The 16,874-nt window shown below is 41.2% G+C and overlaps 1 protein-coding gene and 1 pseudogene across 1 annotated transcript; both read right to left on the bottom strand.

The window, feature by feature from the left end:
- Positions 1-1,478: 1,478 nt before the first annotated feature.
- Positions 1,479-3,299, bottom strand: LOC106584932 (E3 ubiquitin-protein ligase RNF181-like; annotated as a pseudogene).
- Positions 3,300-7,829: 4,530 nt separating this feature from the next.
- On the bottom strand, positions 7,830-16,604 carry LOC106585117 (vesicle-associated membrane protein 5). Its single transcript, XM_014170964.3, has 3 exons — positions 16,324-16,604; positions 9,798-9,941; positions 7,830-8,739 (listed from the first exon to the last, which is right to left on the bottom strand). Exons 1-3 carry the CDS (start codon positions 16,393-16,395, stop codon positions 8,536-8,538), a joined length of 420 nt encoding a protein of 139 aa, XP_014026439.1. The 5' UTR covers positions 16,396-16,604; the 3' UTR covers positions 7,830-8,535.
- Between the last annotated feature and the right edge of the window lie 270 nt (positions 16,605-16,874).

Raw genomic sequence — 16,874 nt, 5'->3', positions numbered from 1 at the left:
TTATATATTTTTTCATTTTACTAGGCAAGTCAGTTAAGAACAAATTCTTAATTTTACAATGACGACCTACCCTGGCCAAACCCTCCCCTAACCCGGACAACACTGGGCCAATTGTGTGCCGCCCTATGGGATAAAGTGAAAAGATGCCTGTACAGAATAAAAATATTCCAAAACATGTATCGTGATTGCTACAAGGCACTTAAATAATACTGCAAAAAATGTGGGATTTTTAAAAACTTTTTGTCCTAAATATAAAGCGTTATGTTTAGGGCATATCCAACACATCACTGAGTGCCACTCTTCATATGTTCAAGTATCATGATGGCTGCAACATGTTATGGGTATGCTTGTCATTGGGAAGGACTAGGGAGTTTTTTATTATAAAAAGAAACGGAATACAGCTATAAGCATAGGCCAAATTCTAGAGGAAAACCTGGTTCAGTCTTCTTTCCAACAGACACTGGGAGATGAATTCAGCTTTAAAGCAGGACAATAACCTATTACACAAGGCCACATCTACACTGGAGTTACTTAACAAGATGACATTCAATGTTCTTGAGTGGCATAGTTACAGTTGTGACATAATTCGGCTTGAAAATCTATGGAAAGACATGAAAATGGCTGTCTAGCAATGATCAACAAATCAACTTGACAGATCTTGAAGAATTTATAAAAGAATAATGGGAAAATATTGTACAATCCACGTATGCAAAGCTCTTTGAGACTTACCCTAAAATACTTACAGCTGTAATCACAACCAAAGGTGCTTCTACAAAGAATTGACACAGGGGTGTTTACTTATGAATATTAGATATTTCTGTATTTAATTTTTAAGACATTTGCAAAATTTTCTAAAAACATGTTTACACTTTGTCATTATGGGGTATTGTGTGTATATGTATTTTTATATTTCATCTATTTTGAATTCAAGCTGTAATAGAACAAAATGTGGAATAAGTCAAGGGATATGAATACATTGTATGTTCACAGGTTTTTCTCTGTGCACTGAGTGGTGTTCATTGAACTTTCTTCAATATCCTATACCAGGGTAGGGAGTTACTGCTGGTGCCAAAGCAATCAACACTATAAACATATTGTTTTTAAAATCTGACAAATGTGAGGCCAGCAAAAACATATGCCATTTAATAATCTGCTTTGGTCATTATATTGCATCTTGGGGGGAAAAGAAAAGGAAGAGACATGGTATGACATGTTAACGCAGGGAATGTAGAGAGAGTTCAAACTGACTGAACTGCCTCAGTATTCCTTTAATATTGTATAATGATCATCCATAATTTATATCTGTATCAAAAAACAGGTCTTTGTACAATTGACTGTATATAAAACTGACATATTTACAATACACCCGATAAAACATAATAGCTAAACAATATTTTTTTGTAGCTCTTGTCAATTCTCAATTCTATTGCGACCCAATGCAATAAATGTGAAAAAAGCAATAAGTGTGCTCTGAGCTGCTATGTGTACATGGCTACATGTAGATACTCCAGTCTATGTTCCCTCTGTTTTCTCTTCTACTTTAACACACAAATACACGCTTTAGTAACAGGCTGACACTGACCATTTCTGTGTCCCAAATTTTTGACCAGGGCCCATAGGACACTAAATAGGAAAGAGGGTGCCATTTGGGACACATCCAAAGTCTCAACTCTAAATGGGACAAGCACTTTGATTATGATTTCCCATGCCAGAGTTCCACACCCACCTTGTCCTTCTTAAACTCCTCATACTCTGGATTGTCAGTTGGTAGCTCGAGTCGGCATAGCAGACAATAATTGGCCTGTAAAGATACACAGCAATGGTTAGGATTCTCCAAGGGTTATATATTGTTCAGGTAAATAGTAAATTCACATCAAAACCAACAGAATTGATCCGTGTGTGTGTGTCGACTCAGTGGCCAGGCCCTCACCTTCCTTAACCAGGGCAGGATACAACCAGAGTGAAAGAGGTGTTTGCAGGGCATCTCCCGCACTGTCTCCTGCTCCTCAAACTCCAGCAGACATACAGGACACTTCAGCCCTTTGTCTGGATGATGGGAGAGAGGGAGTTCAATCACAGACCATAGACTACACTTTCAGACTACATTGGTTGTCGTGCAAGCAATTATAATGAATTCAATGGATTTTTTTTTAAATAATCATAAATATTTTTTTACGGGGTGGACCAGCTTCAACATTGCAAATAGATTGCAGCTTCTATCAATGTAATGTTCTGCATCATTTCCAATCCCACATATTTTTTTAAATAAATATATTATTTGAAATATATATATTTAAAATGTTGATATTTAATGCAGGGCCGACAGACAAGTTCCATACTTTCTCCCCCTTCCACTTGCCTCTTCCATTTTTGCCGTAATGCTGCAATTAGTTGGTTATAATTTTGGATAGAGCAGACACTTCCATATATGTTTGTTAGCTGCATGTGTGACATAACTCCACCAGTCCTATATATATGATATAACTTACCAAGATTACACCGCACACTTTTTTTTTATCCATTTGTATATTTGAGTTAAACCATAATATATGTTGTAATATTTGTTGTGTATTTTCCATTCCATGGTAGCCAGATCTTATCTATTTTTGCTAACTTTCTTTTAAAATGTAGTGTAGTGAGATAATTTCTTTCTTTCGGAATATAAATACTGAGTATGTCCACCATTTTATTGGTAATGTACACAGTAATGTAAAAGTTGAATTTGTTTGTGATCCAATACCTATATCATAATTTGGTTGTAATCCAGAGGTTAGAAAAATTATCTAGATCCTCTATGAGGTTATGGAGGAATCCAAATTGTTGATTTAAAATAAAACATGAATCATCTGTGTACAATAACACCTTTGTTTTTAAGCCCTGGGTTTCTAGCCCCTTTATATTATTGTTGGATAAAATTTGAATAGCTAACATTTCGATGGCCATAATAAATAGATATGCCGATAGTGGACAACCTTATTTTACTCCTTTTGACAGTTTAATACTTTCTGAGAAGTAGCCAACTGAAATGTATTACCACATGAGACAGCACATTATTGTTGTCTCATTTTTGAAGAGACAGTAGCCTATAATCCCCAAAGGTTTTTCACAGCTAAATAGGGTAGTTTATGCGGGCAGCAGGATTCACCTGCTTGCTCTGGGGATATGACAACCACAGGTAAGGTTTGGACTGCTGTTTTAGCAGCTGGGGGAGGAAGATGCTGGTCCCAGTCAACAGGCATTCAGTGGCATTGATGCAAAATACAGACTGGATTGTGTTTTGCCAGAAGATACAGACCCTACACATGTATACACTGCACTAGGGGTCGGAACGCAATCATGGTTACATTAAGACACCGTGGAGCTGGCGCGAGATATGTGTCGGAAAACTTACCTCAATGTAGGGATGGGATATGCCACTGTACTCTGAATGTTACCTTTATCCACACTGTTCCATCAGGAAGATTGAAATACTGCTAGTTTTCCTGGAAAACTGCCCTTTTCGTCCTCATTTCTGTGACAAACGGTGAATTAGTTATTGATTTATACTGCTTTTAATGGCATCTTATAGATTTTATGTATTTCTATCAAATCAAAACTGGAATTTGTATTCAAAACAAAGGTTTTAAAAGTATGCTAGACATTTATAGAATAAACCATCTCTTTTTATGTTTCTGTGACTTTCAATGAATTAGTTATTTACTTTTACAATTCTAAGTGGCTTTTGGCGAATGTCTGTTGAATGTCTGATGAATGTCAGAATGTGTGAATATAAAACCAACTTCACCTTGGTAGATATTTTCTCCTTGTTCTATCTGTGCTACACCACTGTCATTCTACCAGGTACCGTCATGTAAAGTTTGTCCATCTGATCACAAATGATGTATGGGAGGGATTTAGGATAACAAGAGCTGGTACAGGGTTGGTTTGGGATTTTTATTTATAGTAGTTGAAATAGGGACTTGGTTATCGAGGGCTGATCCAGTTTGCAGCTGTTAACCTGTCAGCTCTCTTTCTCTCCGTCTCTCACTCTGTCTATTTAACTTGTCAGCAGCTCTCTCTCTCTCTGAAATACAAATTCACTTTATGATGTGTAAATGTTTTTGTAAACTCGCTCAATATTTGGGCTACTTCATGATAACTTTCTTAACCCTGTCAAATGCTTTTTATGTACAGTGCATTGGACCCCTTGACTTCCTCATTTTGTTTTGTAAAAGCCTTATTCTAAATGGATCAAATAAAACATTTTCCTCATCAATCTACACACAATACCCTATAATGACAAAGTGAAACAGGTTTTTAGAATTTTTGCAAATGTATTACAAATAAAAGACAGAATAGAAAGTATTCAGACCCTTCGCTATGAGACTCGAAATTGAGCTCAGGTGTATCCTGTTTCCATTGATCATCCTTGAGATGTTTCTACAACTTGATTGGAGTCCACCTGTGGTAAATTCAATTGATTGGACATGGTTTGTAAAGGTACGCATCTGTCTATTTAAGGTCCCACTGTTGACAGTGCATGTCAGAGCAAAAACCAAGCCATGAGGTCGAAGTTCCGAGACAGGATTGTGTCGAGGCACAGATCTGGGGAAGGGTACCAAAACATTTCTGCAGCATTGAAGGTCCCCAAGAACACAGAGGCCTCCATCCTTCTTAAATGGAAGACGTTTTGAACCACCTAGACTCTTCCTAGAGCTGGCCGCCCGGTCAAACTGAGCAGTTGGGGGAGCAGGGCCTTCGTCAGGGAGGTGACCAAGATCCCGATTGCCACTCTGACAGAGCTCCAGAGTTCCTCTGTGGAGATGGGAGAAGGACAATCATCTCTGCAGCACTCCACCAATCAGGCCTTTATGGTAGAGTGGCCATACAGAAGCCATTCCTCAGTAAAAGGCACATGGCAGCCCGCTTGGAGTTTGCCAAAAGGCAACTAAAGGACTCTCAGACCATGAGAAACAAGATTTTCTGGTCTGATGAAACAAAGATTGAACTCTTTGGTCTGAATGCCAAGCGTCACGTCTGGAGGAAACCTGGCACCATCCCTACGGTGAAGCATGGTGGCGGCAGCATCATGCTGTAGGGATGTTTTTCAGCGGCAGGGACTTGGAGATGAACGGATCAAAGTACAGAGAGATTGTTGATGAAAACCTGCTCCAGTGTGCTCAGGACTTCAGACTGGGGCGAAGACTCAACTTCCAACAGGACAGCGTCCCTAAGCACACAGCCAAGACAACACAGGACTGGCTTCGGGACAAGTCTCTGAATGTCCTTGAGTGGCCCAACGAGAGCCCAGACTTGAACCCAATCAAACATTTCTGGAGAGAACTGAAAATAACTGTGCAGCGAAGCTCCCCATCCAACCTGACAGAGCTTGAGAGGATTTACAGAGAAGAATGGGATAAACTCCCCAAATACAGGTGTGCCAAGCTTGTAGTGTCATACCCAAGAAGACTCGAGGCTGTAATCGCTGCCAAAGGTCCTTCAACAAACTACTGAGTAAAGCGTCTGAATACTTATGTAAATTTAATATTTCAGTTTTTTATTTTTAATACATTTGCAAAAATGTCTAAGCCTGTTTTGCTTTGTCATCATGGGGTATTGTGTGCAGATTGAAGAGGGAAAATACAATTTAATACATTATACACTGCTCAAAAAATAAAGGGAACACTTAAACAACACAATGTAACTCTAAGTCAATCACACTTCTGTGAAATCAAACTGTCCACTTAGGAAGCAACACTGATTGACAATACATTTCACATGCTGTTGTGCAAATGGAATAGACAACTAGTGGAAATTATAGGCAATTAGCAAGACACCCCCAATAAAGAAGTGGTTCTGCAGGTGGGGACCACAGACCACTTCTCAGTTCCTATGCTTCCTGGCTGATGTTTTGGTCACTTTTGAATGCTGGCGATGCTTTCACTCTAGTGGTAGCATGAGACGGAGTCTACAGCCCACACAAGTGGCTCAGGTAGTGCAGCTCATCCAGGATGGCACATCAATGCGAGCTGTGGCAAGAAGGTTTGCTATGTCTGTCAGCGTAGTGTCCAGAGCATGGAGGCGCTACCAGGAGACAGGCCAGTACATCAGGAGACGTGGAGGAGGCCGTAGGAGGGCAACAACCCAGCAGCAGGATCGCTACCTCCGCCTTTGTGCAAGGATTAGCAGGAGAAGCACTGCCAGAGCCCTGCAAAATGACCTCCAGCAGGCCACAAATGTGCATGTGTCTGCTCAAACGGTCAGAAACAGACTCCATGAGGGTGGTATGAGGGCCCGACGTCCACAGGTGGGGGTTGTGCTTACAGCCCAACACCGTGCAGGACGTTTGGCATTTGCCAGAGAACACCAAGATTGGCAAATTCGCCACTGGCGCCCTGTGCTCTTCACAGATGAAAGCAGGTTCACACTGAGCACGTGACAGACGTGACAGTCTGGAGATGCCGTGGAGAACGTTCTGCTGCCTGCAACATCCTCCAGCATGACTGGTTTGTCGGTGGGTCAGTCATGGTGTGGGGTGGCATTTCTTTGGGGGGCCGCACAGCCCTCCATGTGCTCGCCAGAGGTAGCCTGACTGCCATTAGGTACCGAGATGAGATCCTCAGACCCCTTGTGAGACCATATGCTGGTGCGGTTGGCCCTGGGTTCCTCCTAATGCAAGACAATGCTAGACCTCATGTGGCTGGAGTGTGTCAGCAGTTCCTGCAAGAGGAAGGCATTGATGCTATGGACTGGCCCGCCCGTTCCCCAGACCTGAATCCAATTGAGCACATCTTGGACATCATGTCTCGCTCCATCCACTAACGCCACGTTGCACCACAGACTGTCCAGGAGTTGGCGGATGCTTTAGTCCAGGTCTGGGAGGAGATCCCTCAGGAGACCATCCGCCACCTCATCAGGAGCATGGCCAGGCGTTGTAGGGAGGTCATACAGGCACGTGGAGGCCACACACACTACTGAGCCTCATTTTGACTTGTTTTAAGGACATTACATCAAAGTTGGATCAGCCTGTAGTGTGGTTTTCCACTTTATTTTTGAGTGTGACTCCAAATCCAGACCTCCATGGGTTGATAAATTGGATTTCCATTGATTATTTTTGAGTGATTTTGTTGTCAGCACATTCAACTATGTAAAGAAAAAAGTATTTAATAAGATTATTTCTTTCATTCAGATCTAGGATATGTTGTTTAAGTGTTCCCTTTATTTTTTTGAGCAGTATATAATAAGGCTGTAACATAACAAAATGTGGAAAAAGTCAAGAGGTCTGAATACTTTGTACACACTCAATCGAAATGCTCCACAGATATAACTTATCAATTTATTTTTTATTTTACAAATTGTGCACTAGAGTTTTACATGTATTTGAGATGGTAATAGCTCAAGGTTAAACAACAATTGGGAAAGGAAAGTCAGTAACAAATAGGGTAATCTCATCCACCAGCCGGTTAACAATTGAGCATGGGAATGAGGTTACAAATAGAGAGGACACCAAAATGACAAACTCATATGTTAAGAAGATAAGTGAAGATATGATGCAATTTCTCTGCAGCGGTTTTTGATACTGTACACATTGCTTACCTGTAGTCTAATGAATGACACATGTAACATAAATATTCACACTGCATTGCCCACAGAAACAAACTGTCCTCAAACATAAGTATTTCGTATACAAATAAAAAGTTCCTTTTCTTATGTTTCTTTTGACCAGAAAAAAAGGAAGAATGACATGAAATGACTTCCTCATAAAATGACATGACAATTATAATTTTGTGATGTCCCTTTTACAGCTTACATGGAATACTGAAAAAATTGATACACAATTCATCCAATGGTGATTTTTGCTTTTTAACATACCAAAGGCACAATATTTTTTATTTGAATTGACCAAACATTTACATATACCAAATCCTATGGTAAGGCTGGGTAGCCTAGTGGTTAGAGTGTTGGGCTAGTAACCGAAAGGTTTCAAGTTCAAATCCCCGAGCTGACAAGGTACAAATCTGTCATTCTGCCCCTGAACAACGCAGTTAACCCACTGTTCCTAGGCTGTCATTGAAAATAAGAATTTGTTATTAACTGACTTGCCTAGTTAAATAAAGGTACAAAAAAAATACCACAATTCTGAGTATGAATGTGAAACTAGTGAGCCTGACCAACTATGGCCAGTTGAAGATAATACTGAATTGGGTTGAGCTAGTGATGGTACCATTTCATTCAATGATCTACACACTGAGCACAGAGCCTAAAATGCCTCTAAAAATAAACAATATCACAGATTAAAAAGTTAAGAAAAGTCAACCCACAAAACCTATATTGAGCTCAGGTGAAAAGCATGTTTGTGCTATCATCATACCAACTCCTTGTTGCTCAATGTCATGCAAAATGTTTGGGACCAGGTTAATAAACCTATATATTCATCTACATCCACTATTCTTGTCTGATTGACTCCTTATTTCCGGGGAGGCCTCGCTTGCCCCTGTCTCCATCTTCCATCTTAATTTCCTCCATGTCCTTTGCTCTGACAGACAGTCTATGGTCCTAAGGCCTTGAGGTGGGCTGCTCTACAGCAGTGGGGCTGTTGTTTGAGCTGCGGTCGTCAGGTCCAGACGCTGACCATACAACAATCCCAATGATGATGGCTGCCACGACAACCCCTATACCGGTCAGCAACACTTTCATTTTCATGTGTTCCCACCACTTCTGTTGTTTAACTTTTCCAGCAGACTTTGAGAAAGCCTTACTCTGAAAACACATAATTATAAGATGTTAATATCAAGATAGTAGGATGTTAATACCAAGACTCTGTGCATCTATATCTGTCAGAATATGGAGGGGGGATCTGCTTTATCCGTGCAATTGAGGTTATGGTGCATTGTACATATTTTAAAATCCAGAAAGAACCATTCTGTGATGAAACTTGCTCTTTTCTGACAATTTCCTAGACAGAGGCCTTTAGTTACAGTGCACACTACTTTCCCAATGATCTTCCAATGAATCGAGACTGGTGTTTTTGTTTTTCTTGACACTTCTGTTTTATTTTTCCCAGTAACCTAGTCAGCCAGCCAGTCCTCAGAGAACTATGGCTGTGTCCCATGTGGGCTCTAGTCAAAAGTAGTGCACTATATAGGGAATAAGGTGCCATTTGGGATGCAAACCCAGTCAGCCACCTAGAGAGGCCTCAGAGAACTATGTGGCTGTTGTGATGTAACAGCCTGGCTGGGGAGAAATGTGGGAAAGCTGTGACCTGGTTGGTTAACCCCAGGATGGACCAGGACGGACATGCACCCTGTGGCACATCCTGGACACCCCTCTCTCTATACCGAGGGAGACTAGTGGGTTTAATTCATCTTACAACAATAGGAAATACCTTTCTAAAAATATCACCTTAAACCACAACCAGGATGTAAATTGTGCATTATTTCCCCCCTCCAATTCCACCTAAAGTATATTTATAAACACCAATATGACATTTCCTGCCTATTCCCTTTACTTGTTTTGAACCATGGAACATTGGAAAACACTTTCATGAGACACCAAAGCTGGAGAATTCCAAAGGAGAACCCTATTGTGCTATTTGTGTATGATAGCATTGGAATCATCAAAGTAAGACCTTCAAAGTCAGTGTCTTCATATTACGAATGCTTTGTTTTAAGTCATGATTTGGTTCCATTAAAGACATCTATTAATACATCTAGGGTACTTCCCAAATGGCACCTTATTCCCGATATAGTGCACAATTTTTGACCAGAGCTCTCTGAGAATAGGGCTCCATTTGGGACACACCCATAAACTTCAATTACCTTCTCCAGAAGTTCATCGGCCCTGTTCTCCAGTTCTCCCAGCTTGCCTGACCTCTCGTCAGCCTTGTTGAGATTATCTAGCATGATCACCTTCACCTCTTCCACCTCCTTCTGGGCCTGCTGCAGGCGGTTCTTCCCATTCTCCTGAACACACAACAAACAGTTTGGGATTAATGGAAGATAAATCATGGAACCACTTCCGATTTGGTGTATATTCATTAATGGTTTATTTGAATAGGGGTTGGTTTGAACAAATTGATTGACACAATGATTGAACAATCATCATAAGCACCATAGTGTGTGTACAGATGTAGGATCTTCACTTGAGCTAGTTTCCTACAGCAGGAAAATAATCCTGCAGCAACAGTAAATGTGAATATTTATGTGGATTATAATTCATGGACATTTTTGAAGAGATTGATGCATTTCTCGTAAAAGGAAATGATCAACTTTAGAAGCCCTTTTAAACCTCAAATACACTAAATGTTTTAAATGTCCTGTGTTGCAGGAAGGTTATCCTGCAACAGGGTGATCAAATTAAGATAATTACAACTGTAGCTCACACATTTTTCTTTATAGATTTGTCCCTATCTTTGTGTCACCATGTTAAAGGTAATATTTTGTATTTCTTATGTTGTGTAACCTATGCAATGGTTAACAATAGTGCATTGTTCACACAGTAACATTAATCATTAGTCATATTGGCTGAGAGATTACGTTTCCATAGAGCCAACAAGACAGAACAGGAATATGACAGCCAACAACTGAAGTGGGGCAGGTTTTCCTGGACATCTGGATTACTCTGTTTTCTGTAACCTCGGAGTCTGTCTGGAGGAACATGGCGGCACCCTACAGCTCTCCAAACAAATGAACCACTTTAGCCTGGGGCAACGAAGGTTGAACAACCCACTTTGACAATGACACTCTTGGAGGCCACCAAAATCTACTATAAACTATAAGGGCAGAATCCTAACTGAGATGTGCACACTTAGATCATGTATTGATATCAACAGAAGACGCAAATCTCAAGTTACTAAAAACATAAACAGGATATTTAATAATAGGTTGTGCAGAGCTTGATTTATATCCTGATGGGACTGTCCGTGACCTTTTGCCCTCTGAGCCGGACAGGGAAGTGAGTGATTCAGGAGTCAAGGATGCTGAGTGCTCTAACACTAAAGCTCAGACACACCGGTAGGATTGTCAAACGTTTTCCCGCCGACAGTACTTAGCACTTCTGAACAGAATGTAGGCAGTCAATCTCTTTTGTGTTCACACAGCAAAGACCTTGACATTGTTAGCCACTCAGCCTTGTTAAAATACTCAAACCAGACGGTGGCAGTAGAATTGTTTGGCAATGTATGTCTGTGTGTGTTGCTTAGTTTATGGTCTAGATTCCAATGTTAGCTAGCTAGCTAATATTGCTATTTTGTAAAAAGCCATTTTTGAAACTTTCCAGATGGCTATAGCTAGATAACGACCTAGCAAGTTAACAAAGAAACAATTCAATTCCCTCTCCATAATCCCAAACTGTCAGTGCCAGCTCATAGCCAAATGTTTAGCTAGCTAACATTAGCATATCCATTGTGATTTAAATATAATGTCAATACTAGCTAGAGTGGTTAGCTAGCTTTGAGGAAGTATTTAGGTTTGTGTGCATTGCGGATTTATATTTATATTGGAGAAGTATTTACTGCCTATCTTCATACTGTACTGTCTTTGGTACCACTTTTGTTCTAGCAAGAGAAGGAACGGCCTCCCACTGTGATAAGTACTTCTCTGCAGTGAGATTCTCTGTTTCATGCAGGAAACCAAGAGACTGAACAAAACAAGTGCAATCTCAGCAACTCTGATGATTTCACATTTCACTGTCATTACTTCTTCGACACCCTTTCATACACACAAACATAGTGGGATATGACGAGGTTAGAACACTAGTTCAGTGCCCTCGTAGTGACAAGTTAGGACTAGCTGTTATAAGTTACCGGTCAATGCATCATGAGTTATACAAGCTTTAGTAAAAGATGCATTTCTTTCCCATTTATATTCACTATTACAGCTGTCATATGGTGAATAAGACTACATCTGGATTGCTGTAGTTAAATTGGATTGAGACATAAAGTTTGAGGATATGCATGGCACTGATTTAGTTCGCACCACCAGTTAAGTTTTAATAGCTGAACAATAGTCTGTTTAAAAATCAACTGGCGACAAAGTCTTCACACAGGAACTGCTGCCCATTCCAGGAAATAGGAAATCTTAAGTCTTATTACATACAGCCGGGAAGAACTAATGGATATAAAAGCAACATCAACTTACCAACATTACGACTAGGAATACGACTTTCCCAAAGCGGATCCTCTGTTTGGACCACCACCCAGGACAATAGATCTAATCTCAGTAGCCGACCCAAAACAACGGCGCCGCAGAAGGGGCAGACGGAGCGGCCTCCTGGTCAGGCTCCATAGACGTGCACATCGCTCCCCGCTCCCGAGTATACTACTCGCCAATGTCCAGTCTCTTGACAACAAGGTAGACGAAATTCGAGCAAGGGTTGCCTTCCAGAGAGACATCAGAGATTGTAACATTCTCTGTTTCACAGAAACATGGCTCTCTCGGGATATGTTGTCGGAATCGGTTCAGCCACCCGGCTTCTCCATGCATCGTGCCGACAGAGATAAACACCACTCTGGGAAGAGGAAGGGCGAGGGTGTATGCTTTATGATTAAGGGCTCATGGTGTAATCATAACAACATACAGGAACTCAAGTCCTTCTGCTCATCCAACCTAGAATTCCTTACAATCAAATGCCGGCCATTTTACCTACCAAGAGATTTCTCGTCAGTTATTGTCACAGCTGTGTACAATTCCCCTCAAGCAGACACCAAGACGGCCCTCAAGGAACTTCACTGGACTCTATGTAAACTGGAAACTATATATCCGGAGGCTGCATTTCTTTTTGCTGGGGATTTTAACAAAGCAAATTTGAGAACAAGGCTACCTAAATTCTATCAGCATACTGATTGCACGACACTCAGGGCTAATACTCTTGACCACTGCTACTCTAACTTCCGCGATGCATATAAAGCCCTCCCCCGCCCTCCCTTCGGCAAATCCGACCATGACACCATCTTGCTCATTCCGTCTTATAGGCAGAAACTCAACCAGGATGTACCAGTGACGAGAACCATCCAACGCTGGTCTGACCAATTGGAAGCCACGCATCAAGATTGTTTTGATCATGCGGACTGGAATGTGTTCCGATCAGCCTCAGAGAACAACATTGACCTATACACTGACTCGGTGAGTGCGTTTATAAAGAAGTGCATTGGAGATGTTGTACCCACTGGGACAATTAAAACCTACCCTAACCAGAAACCGTGGATGGATGGCGGCATTCGCGCAAAACTGAAAGCGTGATCCACCGCATTTAACCATGGAAATAGGTCTGGAAATATGGCTGAATATTAACAGTGTAGTTATTCCCTCCGCAAGGCAATCAAACAAGCGAAATTCCAGTACAGGGACAAGGTGGAGTCAGATTTCAACGGCTCAGACACGAGACGTATGTGGCAGGGTCTACAGGAAATCCCGGACTACAAAAACAAAAACAACCACGTCACGGACACCGACGTCACACTTCCAGACAAACTAAACACCTTCCTTGTCCGCTTTGAGGATAATACAGTGCCACTGTCGCGGCTCGCTAACAAAGACTGCGTCCCCCCCCCCTTCTCCGTGGCTGAAGTGAGTAAAACATTTAAACTTGTTAACCTTCGCAAGGCTACTGGCCCAGACGGCATCCATAGCCGCGTCCTCAGAGCATGCGCAGACCAGCTGGCTGGTGTGTTTACGGACATATTCAATCACTTCCTATCCCAGTCTGTTGTCCCCACATGCTTCAAGATGGCTACCATTGTTCCTGTACCCAAGAAGGCAAAGATAACTGAACTAAATGACTACTGCCCCATAGCACTCATTTCTGTCATCATGAAGTGCTTTGAGAGGCTAATCAAGGATCATATCACCGCCACTTTACCGGCCACCCTAGACCCACTTCAGTTTGCATACCGCCCCAACAGGTCCACAGATGATGCAATCGCCATCACACTGCATACTGCCCTATCCCATCTGGACAAAAATAATTCCTATGTAAGAATGCTGTTCATTGACTAGAACTTAGCATTCAACACCATAGTACCCTCCAAGCTCATCATCAAGCTGGAGGCCCTGGATCTCAACCCCGCCCTGTGCAACTGGGTCCTGGACTTTCTGATGGTCCGCCCCCATGTGGTGAAGGTAGGGAACAACATCTGCACTTTGCTGACCCTTAACACTGGGGCCCCTCCTGTACTCCCTGTTCACCCACGACAGCGTGGCCATGCACTCCTCTACCTCAATCATCAAGTTTGCAGACGACACAACAGTAGTGGGCTTGATCACCAACAATGACGAGACAGCCTACAGGGAGGAAGTGAGGGCACTTGGAGTGTGGCGTCAGGAAAACAACCTCTCACTCAACGTCAACAAAACAAAGGAGATGATCGTGGACTTCAGGAAACAGCAGAGGGAGCATCCCCCTATCCACATCGAAGGGACAGCAGTGGAGAAGGTAGAAAGGTTTAAGTTCCTGGGCGTACACATCACAGACAAACTGAAATGGTCCACCCACACAGACAGCGTGGCGAAGAAGGCGCAACAGAGCCTCTTCAATCTCAGGAGGCTGAAGAAATTTGGCCTGTCACCCAAAACCGTGACAAACTTTTACAGATGCACAATCGAGAGCATCCTGTCGGGCTGTACCACAGCCTGGTACAGCAACAGCACCGCCCTCAACCGCAAGGCTCTCCAGAGGGTGGTGCGGTCTGCACAACGCATCACCTGGGGCAAACTACCTGCCCTCCATGACACCTACAGCACCAGATGTCACAGGAAGGCCAAAAAGATCATCAAGGACAATAACCACCCGAGCTACTGCCTGTTCACACCGCTATCATCCAGAAGGCGAGGTCAGTACAGGTGCATCAAAGCTGGGACCGAGAGATTGAAAAACAGCTTCTATCTCAAGGCCATCAGACTGCTAAATAGCAATCACTAACTCAGAGAGGCTGCTGCCTACATTGAGACCCAATCACTGGACACTTTAATAAATGGATCACTAGTCACTTTAAACAATGCCACTTTAAATAATGGCACTTTAATAATGTTTAGATAAAATAGTACAAATAAAGAAAAACCCTTGAATGAGTAGGTGTTCTAAAACTTTTGACCGGTAGCGTATATCCATTGATTCTTGAAGAATGTAACTTATAAATGCCTCATGAGCTTAGTTCAACTGTCACACTCCATGAGAAACAAAAATATAAGCTTGTTTTTCGCCAATCTTTGTAAACATTGTAAATGTAAACAAACACCGTATAGCCTCATAACATGGTTAAAACATATTTTTTGATATCATGGATGGTCAGTCATTGCATCTACAGCTCTGCCTATTAATCTGAGAGTGGTTACATTTCCCTAGGCCCATCCCTCAGCTTTTTACCAAAACAAAGGTGGGGAGAGAGTTTTGTTATTGTTTCATCTGTTTCATCTGCATATTATCAAGATATTAAAGTGTCACCAACAAAAAGGTAAACAATAGGCCTATAGCAAATGTAGCATTTGGCATACATTTTTTCACATGTAAATAGCACTTTTCAATATGGCTCAAAGCATGCCATGAGCCAACATTTATTTTTCAACTCAAATCAATGAGCCCAATCAGTGCGCCATGACAACAAAATCATAAACAACAGAGTAGGGCTGGTGGCTAATAAGTCCTTGGTTTTGGGGTTATGCTCAGGTAAAACAATTTGGCTAATCTATATTTCCATATTTCCAAGTCCTATTCTTGAAGATCAAGGGGTATAACATTTATTGGAATGTCTGGAATTCTGATAGACTTTGGTTTTTATTAATGTAAAGATATAACTTATAACTTAATTGTATTATTATATGAAGTAGAAGGCGATGGGTTAGAAGAAGCCTAAATAACCAACCCATAAAGTAAAATTTAACATCCATATATGGCTAGCTATGTCAACTTCAACAAGTTAAGTTACTGATTACAATTTTGGACAGGTAACTAGTCACTGTAACGGACTACATTTAGAAAGTAACCTACCCAACCCTGTCTGTATGAAATAATCTATTTACATGGATTTGTTTGAATTGTGTATGATCTCTCATAAATCAAATCCAAATAAAATAAAAAACTATAAAAGGGAATATTTATAAATCAAATGAACTGTATCACACGATGTAGGCTACATAACAGTCAAGTTCAATGTAGGAAAACTGTCTAACGCAATTCGAAGCCAGGCTGTAGCCTAATGTAGGCTATCCACATAAAGTGATAAAGGCACGCTTCTTACAGGTCTGTGCAATATTGAGGTTAATAAACAAAATTATGAATACATAAACATATATAAATATAGTATTTCTTAATCATTTATTTGTAAAAAAAAAAAACATCATAGAAACTTACCATTGCTTTCACGTTACTATCTCTATTCCCGTCGTAAACTGTCACTGAATACAGTGCATTGCGTCTTGGCATAAACTTTTGTGTTCGAACAAATGTTGTCTTTATCCAAGATGATTTTCCGATATCACAAACTTTTATTTTAACCTTATCTCATTTCCAGTTGGCTACAGTTCGTTGCAATCTTTCTTTTAGTCGATATTCTTTATATTCCCTTATCTACTCTCCCACTTTCACTGAAATCTGCTGGTCGGGTCGGGTAACACCCACCCCTTTTCTGGAAGTCAGCAGAACAGACCCTGTGACGTCGCGGCTGTAATGTCACTGAATTTAAATGTTGGTTCGTAATATTAGATGCGTGATCATACTACATAAGTGAAAAGGCAAAACCGTACCCCTATCCTACCATTTGAAAATCTACAGATTTTACAGGCTTTTGACGAGTGGAATTAATACAGAGTAAGAGAGCCTACATATATATATATATATATATCAGAGTGTTGTAGTGTGCCCCTGGCTCTCCGTAAATAATAACAAATAACAAATAAATTGTG

Source organism: Salmo salar, chromosome 24, assembly GCF_965601325.2.
Source record: "Salmo salar chromosome 24, fSalSal1, whole genome shotgun sequence".
NCBI classification, from domain to species: Eukaryota; Metazoa; Chordata; class Actinopteri; order Salmoniformes; family Salmonidae; genus Salmo; species Salmo salar.
This window is presented reverse-complemented; position numbering and strand designations above follow the sequence as displayed.